Source organism: Urocitellus parryii, chromosome 6 (genome assembly GCF_045843805.1).
Source record: "Urocitellus parryii isolate mUroPar1 chromosome 6, mUroPar1.hap1, whole genome shotgun sequence".
NCBI lineage: Eukaryota > Metazoa > Chordata > Mammalia > Rodentia > Sciuridae > Urocitellus > Urocitellus parryii.
In genome coordinates this window covers 37,285,506-37,294,533 of record NC_135536.1, presented here as the reverse complement: position 1 = coordinate 37,294,533, position 9,028 = coordinate 37,285,506, and the positions used below count along the sequence as shown (strand labels likewise).

Here is a 9,028-nt window from a genome sequence, read left to right as displayed (position 1 = left end):
TCTCTCTCTCTCTCTCTCTCTAATGGACTCACATTGGTTCTTTGTTTGTTTGCTTGTTTTGTCTTGTTTTTTATGGGGAGGATCCACAGAACACAGCACTGCCGCTGCTGCTGTCATCATCCTAAAATGTCATCAGAACAAAGCTGGGCCAAAGGTGCTCCAAGACAACAGTCACCCCTATGAAGTACTAGCTCATCCCTCTCACTTAGGGGAGTCTTTGTTTCCTGTGGGTGACCATAGCCACAGAGGGCCCTCAGGCTCACTCTGTACCAGGGTATATTGTGGGGCTGGTAGATGCTGAGGTGCAGAATTCTAGGAGACAAGATGTAATGACTTTCATCTCAAATGAGAGCTCCTTGGGAAATGGAGGAAAGGAAGGTAATGCCCTAGACCATCTGCTGAGAGGATAAAGATTCCTAGCAGGAAGCTGGACACTTAACAAGGACACTTACCAGGGTGTCAGGGAAGATGTTTCACAGCAGCACATTATCTCAGAAGGTTCCCTGAGTCATAAGCCTGCAATGAGAAGCCTACATGGGTGGTCTTTTTTGACAGTCTCCTTCAGTAGTCTGTGAACGCTGTTCAAAGTGGGATCTGCAGATCACCTACCTCAGAATCTCCTTTTGTTCTCTTTCCAAAACTGGAAATCACAGGGAACGAAAGAATGTGACTCTCAACAGTTGAGAGGAATCTCACCATGGTGCCTGTGAGCACTCCTACACCCCATAACACACGTGCCCCCACTCACAGGGTTGACGATTTCAGACTTGAGTTTTAATTGTAAAGCTTCCTGCAGGAATCTGGCCAGAGAATGCTCTCTCATTCTGCCCTGACTTGCCCCACCCCACCCTCTTCTTTCCGCCCCACCCGGTCTCCCGCGCAGATTCTTCTCCTCGGGTACAGAACTGGGTCAGGCAAGCGTGGGATTCTCCGAGGAGGAAAGCGAGCTTCCTTCCACCAGATCTCATATAGTTAGCTTCATTGGAGAGGCTCAGAGGAGGCCGTGATGCTCTCGGCGGGTGCAGGCTCCGGAGAGAGAATGGCTCCCTTTACGGTCTGGCCCATGGTGCCGCCGCGGCGTGTGCTGGACACCTCAGAGCCGGTGCCCTCCAGCAACTTGGCGACGAAGCCCAAGCCGGCCGAGCGCAGCAGGCCGCCGCCGGCGCACGCGTACAGCACCGGGTTCACGCTGCTGCTCAGGAAGGCCAGTGCGATGAGCACGTGGCGGGCCAGCTGCAGCCGCTCCCCGGTGGGACCCGACCCAGCGCGCAGACCCGCTAATGCGCGGAATGCCTCGGCCAGGTTCACCGCGTGGTAGGGCAGCCAGAAAGCGGCGAAGGCCAGGATGATGAGTGCCACCAAGCGGCCCGTGCGGCGGCTGCGACGGAAGCGCCGCGCCCGCAGCCTGCGTCCGATGTCGGAGTAGCTGGCCACCACAGCCAGGAAGGGCAGCAGGAAGCCGGTGAAGGCCTCGAAGAGTAGATGAAATGCCCTGTGCCTTTCGTTGGGGTACTTCGGGAAGCACACCAGGCTCCTGTTGTTCAATCCCAAACTCACCGTGCGGTATGCAAGAGCTGGCGTGGCCAGCAAAAAGGACACCACCCAGATAGCTGCCAACAACGGCCGGACAATCTCTTTGGTGCGCAGCTTCTGGGCCGTAAAGGGACGGGCCACTGCCAGTGACCGGTCCAGACTCATGACTGTAATAAACAACACACTAGCATACATGCTGACTCCACAGATATAGTGGCACAGGCGGCAGCCGGCCACTTTGAAACTCCAGGTGCCATGAGCCAGGAAGTGCAGGAAAAAGGGAGCAGTGAGCAATACGGCCAAGTCGGCCAAGGCCAGGTTCAACACCAACAAGGCAGTGACAGAGCGTTTGTGCATCCTTTTCAAGATGCTCCACACCACAAAGCTATTGCCAGGAAGCCCCACAGCCAGTGCAATTGACAGTAAGATGATAGCCAACAGAGATATGAACATGACACCTCGTGAGGAGGATGCAGCAGGAGATGTAGTGTTCGTGGCCATCATAATGACCTGGAAGTGAGGGTGGACACTCATAAGGGTAGGAAGCCAAAGGTTTCCTGACTCCCTGACACACTTAGCCTGAAAATGCTGATCTGTCTTCAAGATCAGCATCATCAGAGGCACCTCTGAAACTGCCCCATCACCACCAACTGACCTGACTTAAGGGGATCCGGTTGAGTAGAAAAACTAGTTTCATAACTGGGCCACGGGGCCCCTTCCTGTTCACAGACCCAATTACAAAATAAACAGCCATCCCCAGTAACAACATTTTCATATCTTTTCAGACTCCTTTCCTCAAGCCCAGAATCAAACTGGGAGATTTTCCTCACCAGTGCTGTACCTTTTGAAAGCACCCTTGTCCCCTGCCTGAGCCTTAGCCCCTCAGTGCCTTTGACTTCTTCCAATCACCTTCCCACTCTGACCCCAGAGACTTCCAGGGGTTCACCAGAAATAACAGGGATGGGGATGGAGTTAGTGGGTAGGCTTTGAGGTCAAATCCTCCCAACTCCGTTTACACTGGTTGGGCTTTCTTTAGAGATTCCTTTGCACGTTCTCTCATGGCTGTAGCTGGTCCCCCACACCACCTTCCCAGTTTCTAGGATACTTACTTATAAGCTTTGCCAAACAGCTGAAAGCTGATGCCAATCCCAGAGCCAGGGCAAGGTGGTATAGCTTAATCTGGATCTGTCCCAGTGTCGGAGGCGTGGGCCTTGGTATGAGTGCTATCAGCTAAGTCAACCAGAGAGGAAGTACCACAGAACAAGGGAGGGGGAAGACACATCTTCCTGAGGGTGGGGCTGAAACCCCCACCCCCTCCCTTAACTGGGAGGAAGGGGGATAGTCTTTGTGCTCCAGGGCAGCCCAGCTAGAAGGAGGACTCCTGAGGGGTGGGATGCAATGAAAAAGAACCCAGGAAAGGGCATTAGAAGAGGAAATAGGGGTGCCAGTATGAGTTGGCTGGGGTGTGGTCTAAAGATGCGGGTCTAGACTGGAAAATTGAGCAAAGTTATGAATTATAGGAGGAGGGAAGAAGGCAGGAGAGGGGAAACAGGCTCAGACTGAAAGGCTAACATGCCAATATCCAAATTTTTTCCTTAAATTTTGCATATATTTCACAGGTACAATGTAGATCTTTAGATAAATGAGATGTGTAGGTTGAAAATGTAAGAGATTTTGGGTCTGGATGTGAGTTAGGTAACATTGTGATTTAAAGAGAGCATGTTGGTAAACCAAAGAGGGCAGCATCCTGTTCTTGGCTTCAGTTGGAGCCATGATCCTGCTTGTGGGAAAAGAGCCCTCTCCCAGCACCTACCATCCCTCCCTTAATTTAAGGGGATTGGTTCCATTCTATGTTAACCAGTTCTCCATTCTCTGTTGTAGAAACCAGTCTAAGTGGTCTTCTTGGTACCATACAGAATGCAAATTTCTTCCCCTTCCCCCAACCACTTGCCTTATGCTTGCCCATGTGGCTACCCTGCCAAGTTTAGATTTTTAAGAATAAGGGTCTGGGCAAGGAGACCAACATCACTTCTTTCCTGTATTCCCACAGACTTAGGTGGTCCAGTTCCACTTGTGAAAAGTAGAGGCTGAACCCTGGGCTGAACATGAGAAGCAGAAGCAAGGGCACAGTGACAAGAAATGCCTCACACCAGCTCTACCAAGAGAGAAATCAAGGAATATGAAAAGAGAAAGAGTCCCTTCTTTTTCCTGAATGGAAGGATGCCTTTTCTCCTTGAAATCTCCTGAAGAACATAAAAATTAAGAATACCTTCCTGCTTCTGTTTCAACCCTGTCACTTCTCAAGAAAGTTGCAAGGTCCCTGATACCTCACAGTGCTCCTACTTGCTCTGCTTTGAGAAAAGCCAGAGCAGAGTCGACCCAATAACTGTCAGGCAAAGGATATGATGAAAAGAAATGGGCTGAAACCACAGCAAGAACTGAAGGCAGGGCTGGGCTGGGGCTGAGTGGTAGAGCGCTTGCCTAGCATGTGTGAGGCTCTGGGTTCAATCCTCAGAATTGCATAAATAAATGAAATAAAGGTATTGTGTTCATTTACAACTAAAACAATTAAAAAAAAAAAAAAAACGAAAGCAGAGTTGAGGAAGGGCTCTCTGACCAAGCTGGATGAGAGAGATGGGGAACATGTAACAGGAAGTTAGGGAACCTCTTTCTGCCCTAGAACACCAGGACCGGAAGAAGCCTGTGTTTGGAAAAAGAAGCTCTTGGCTCAGAGCTCCAGGGTCAACAAGAAGCCCTTCAGACAGAAACTGGGCTGTCTTTGCCTCCCTTCTCAAGCTACTCCCACCCCCATCTTCCTTGAAGGTCTTTCTTCTCCCATAAAGGACTAGGTACTCTGAGCACAATCCCTGTCACCCTAGTTCATTCCAACCTTAGTTTTGGTGACCCTGGCATGACCCTGGGGACTGGATTTCTTTTGCTGTCTTGACATCTGCCTGGAAGATGTGAAGAGTTACTAAAGCAGGGCCTGGCTTAATGGCCAGAGTAACCACTCATGTGACCAACCATTTCAGTTTGTTAGGGGGACAACAGGACTGGGATAAGGGATTTACAGTGCTAACCTGAGAAAGTTCTGGACCAACTGGGATGAATTGGTCACCTGTGTGCTTGTGGATGGTCCCTGAAAACAAATCCAATGCTACACCCCCAAATTAAAAGTGTGAAGATCCAAACAGTTTTTAGATCCAGAAATAGAAAGATTCTAAAAGATAGGGCTAAGAAATATTGAAGGAGGAATTAGGAATAGCTAGCAGTCTTGGGAGAAGATAAAACTTAACAGAGAGAGGAGTGAGGAGGGGAAGGAGAAGAGAGGAGAGGAGGAGAGAGGAAAGGAGAGAAGAGGAGAAGGGAGGGGAGGAGAGGGAAAGCCTCCCTCCCTGAAAAATTCTTCCTGTTTTCTAATATTCCTGTCATTCCCCATAATCCCTTAACTTCCAAACAACCCCTGGTGAAGCAAGAACAGGCTCCTGAGCTCTTTTTCAAGTTAAGTTGTTTTGGGGGTGGTGTTAAATGGTCAGAGAGGGACATAAATCTCAGATTTCCAGGCCCCTACACCACTGCCTACCCATATGCCTCTTTGTACCAACAAGACAGGAACACATTCCTTTCAATCCCCACAGATTTACTTTCTCCTTGAAGATACAGTTTCTTCCCCCAGGCAGCTTTGTTAGGAGTCCAAAGAATGGATCTCATCCTCATCCCCCATCCAAACTCCCACACCTTCCCTTGCTCTTTCTCCATTTGCCAGGTAGTTCTATGGGTAGGCCTAGGGGAACCAGGCCACCTGGGCTGAGGAGAGCAGCATAAAACACCACTGAAGGCTGATACTGTCCAGCCCTGGCAAGGTTGATCTACCTGGGAATTATGTGGCTTTAGTACAACTCACACAGGATTAACCACCAAAGGGGAAACTCACTTAAGTCATCATCTAATGACTTCCCAATGTATTTCACAATAAAGTCACTGGCAACAAGTAAGCAATGCTGGCACATGGGTACATGACAACTTGCAAGCACACAGCATTTTTTAATAAGGGCCATCACTATCCTCAAAGTCCCTCCGTTTTGAGGAATCTGGACCTACCCCAGGTGTGTAATAATCCTACCCAGCCAGATCCAAATTAGTTGGAAAAGGGTCCCCAAATGCCTCAGAGGAGTGAGTTTCAGGGAAGATGAAAAGTGGTAGGGAAAAGCAGACATGGATGTAGGGTTTGGTGTCAAGGATCCCATTCCTAACTGCCCCTCTCCACCCCACCCCCTGGGTCTCCATTGCCCTTTCCCGGCCCCACTACTTGTAGCCGGGGAGTAGTTCGTAACTCCATCGTACCCTCCCTAGAGCGACTTCCCCCTCGGGCTTCTCCAGAGCCCTCGAAGAGCCGTGTGAGGAACCGGGGACCCGCCCGAGGCAGCAGATCCCCAGCGGTGAAGACGTAGAGCACCGGGTTGACGCTAGAGCTGAAGAAGGCCAAGGCTGTCGTTCCAGCCCGCGCTGCCTGGCCCGCGCCGCCGAGCCTCGCCAAGGCACCTTCTGGTGGAGCGAGTGCTGCCACCGCTTGCAGTAGGTTGACTGCGTGGTAGGGAGCCCAGAGCAAGCCGAAGGTGAGCACGATGGCGCTCACCAGCCGGCCCACCCTCGACCCCTGCTTCCCAGACCCCCAGCGGGCGCCCCTCAACCGCGCCAGCGTCACGCTGTAACAGCCAAGCACAAGCCCAAAAGGAAGCACAAAGGCGGTCAGAGTCTCCAGGCTCAGGTGGGCGGCGGCGTGGGCGGGCGACGGGTGGCACAGCTGGCAGACGCTGTCCCCCCAGAGATGGCGGTAGACAGCGGCCGGGACAGCAAGCAACAAGGCGGCCAGCCAGACTGCCAGCAGTAGGCGACGGGCCAGAGCCGGGCTGCGCAACCGGGGCGCCAGGAAGGGGCGGGTGACGGCGAGGCAACGCTGCAGGCTGAGCAGGCCGGTGAGCAGCACACTGGCGTACATGCTGAGGGCGCACACGTAGTACACAGCCTTGCAGCCCGCCTGGCCCAGCGGCCAGGCTTGCCCGGTCAGGAAGGCTACGAAGAGCGGTGTGAGTAGCAGGACCGAGCCATCGGCCAGCGCCAGGTGCAGTACTAGCGTGGCCGCCAGTGGTCGCCCACGTGCGGGCCGCCAGCCAGCCAGACTCCACACTACGAAGCCATTACCGGGCAGCCCCAGCAGCGCCGCCAGCAATAGAAAGGCCGTTCCAGTGGTCCGTGAGGCCTTCCAGCTCAGCAGTGTCTCATTCCCAGGGGGCCGGTAGCAGACTGACATCCTTCTTCTCCTGCGGGGCTGGAAGAAGCCACAAAGGGGTTTCAGAAGTGGGGCATAAGTCCACATTGCCTCCGATGCTAGGTGAGAAGGAACTGTGCTTCCCTCCACTTCCCTGCAGCCTGCCCTTCTTCTCTCTGGGAATTTTGACATGGAGGATCCTGACCCCCAATTCAAATACCACTCCTTCTTAGAACCTAGATCCTCTGCTTCACCTCCTGTGAAGGTCAGGTGGCCTTCACTCCTGGCACCTCCCAGAGCCCAGAAGTCCTAACTTTAGGCTGTCCTAAATTTACTCAGGCCCCCATTCCTAACTTTAGGCTGTCCTAAATTTAGGCTGTCACGACTACCATCTCCGCCCCTTAGAAGTGGGCAGTGTGGAAAAAAAGGGCATGGGCAGATCTACTTACCCAGCTAGGAGCAGGTAGGGCTGGGGGCCTTCAGAGGCCTGGGAAACTGAAAGGTGAGGCAGCAATGCATCAGGTGCCAATGTCTATCACATTTGCAGAGGGTGAGGCAAGAATGGGGAGGGACAAGATGAGGCTCATCCTGGCCTTTTCCTGGGGCCCCTCCCTCACCCCATTCTTTCCCATCACTAATAGGTCCAGACGTGTGGGAGCCTGCCTCCCTAGGAAACAGGATGAAGCTGAGGATGCAGAAACACTCAGTTGATACTTGACCCTGAACCCTGCTTTTTTTTTTTTTTTTAATACATGGACACAATATCTTTATTTTGTTTACTTATTTTATGTGATTCTGAGTGTAAGGTCAGGCACCAGTGAAGAAAAGGAGGCAGACTAAAAGCTGCTGAACAAGGCTTTATTGAGATTCGCTCTGGGCAAGACTCTCCAGTACAACAGAGTGGTCCGGTGGAGTTGCACCCAGTCTCAGCTGGATTGTAATTTTATCAGGTTTGGGGCAGGAAGGAAGAGCTTGCGATAGGAAAGGGCTTGTTCTCCTGGGGTTGGTCTGGAGATCTCGCTGAATTCCATGTCCTTCCAGGATCAGTCAGGAGACCCCACTGATTGACAGATGATTATCACTGCTTGTCTGTTGGCACCTGATTGGTTGTTGGCTGTTTGTTCCCTTAGCCACTTCAACTGACCTAACACTGAGGATCAAACCCAGTGCTTCACATATGCAAGGCAAGTGCTCTGTCACTGAGCCACAACTCCAGCCCCTGCTTTTGTTCTTGTCCCTTCTTCATTTCTGCCCCCCCAATCTTTCCAGCATGCCTTCTGCAATGCTTATGCTTCCTGGCCTCCTTGGCATGCATTCAGCAGAGGTGACCCACACAACTCAGTTTCTCAGCTGCTCTCACTTGGCCTGTTTTCAGCCTCCCAACCCTGCTGAGTTCCCTTTTTCCTCAGCTCCCAGTCCACCCCCAACCATCTCTTGTTTTGGGAGTTTCTCTCCACCCTCTGGACTTTGGCTGGGTTGTCAATGACAACTTTTCAGTGTAAGGAATGGTGCTAGGTGTGTTGAGGAGGAGACAGAAATGCATGGAGGTTTAAGGGGTGTTGTGGTTTGGATCTGAATGTCCCCAAAAGCTCATGGAGGTATGGCCCCTATTACAGCAAGATTTAGAGGTGGAACTTTTAAGCAATGACTAGGGTTCTGACCTTATATAAATCTATTTGCTGGATTAATCCACTGATAGCTGAATGGACTACTGGGAGGCTGGACATTGTTGGAGGAAGTAGATCACTTGGGCATGGCCTTGGACTATCACTGTCCCTGGCCTCCTCTCCCCTCTTCCTCTTCTCTCTCTCCCCCTCCCCCTCCCTCCCTCACCCCTCCCCCTCCCTCCTCCTTTCTGGCTGGTTGGTTCTCACAGGCTGCATAGCTTTTTTCCATCAGGCCCTTCCACCATGATATTCTGTCTTACTTCAGGTCCAGAGCAATGGAGGCAGCTAACAATGGAATGAGACCTCTGAAACTGTGAACCAAAATAAACTTTTCTTTCTCTAAGTTGTTCCTGTCAGGTACTTTGGTCACAGTGATGAAAAGCTGACTAACATAAGGGGCTTGCTTATAACCTGGCTGGGGAATCATTATTCACAACCACAAGATCACACTACCAATCTTTACAAGGATATAAGAAGAAAGGAAAGGATGCAGTTTGTGTAGAGACATATTGAAAAGAAGTTCTCTCTGCTGGGAGAGGTCAGGCAAAGATTGGAAATG

General features: G+C 51.6%; 2 protein-coding genes across 2 annotated transcripts; both read right to left on the bottom strand.

The window, feature by feature from the left end:
• Window positions 1-978: 978 nt before the first annotated feature.
• Ltb4r (leukotriene B4 receptor) lies at window positions 979-2,040 on the bottom strand. The gene has a single exon (XM_026406073.2). It carries the CDS (start codon window positions 2,035-2,037, stop codon window positions 979-981), a length of 1,059 nt encoding a protein of 352 aa, XP_026261858.2. The 5' UTR covers window positions 2,038-2,040.
• A 3,742-nt stretch (window positions 2,041-5,782) lies between these two features.
• On the bottom strand, window positions 5,783-6,919 carry Ltb4r2 (leukotriene B4 receptor 2). Its single transcript, XM_026406038.2, has one exon. It carries the CDS (start codon window positions 6,908-6,910, stop codon window positions 5,783-5,785), a length of 1,128 nt encoding a protein of 375 aa, XP_026261823.2. The 5' UTR covers window positions 6,911-6,919.
• Between the last annotated feature and the right edge of the window lie 2,109 nt (window positions 6,920-9,028).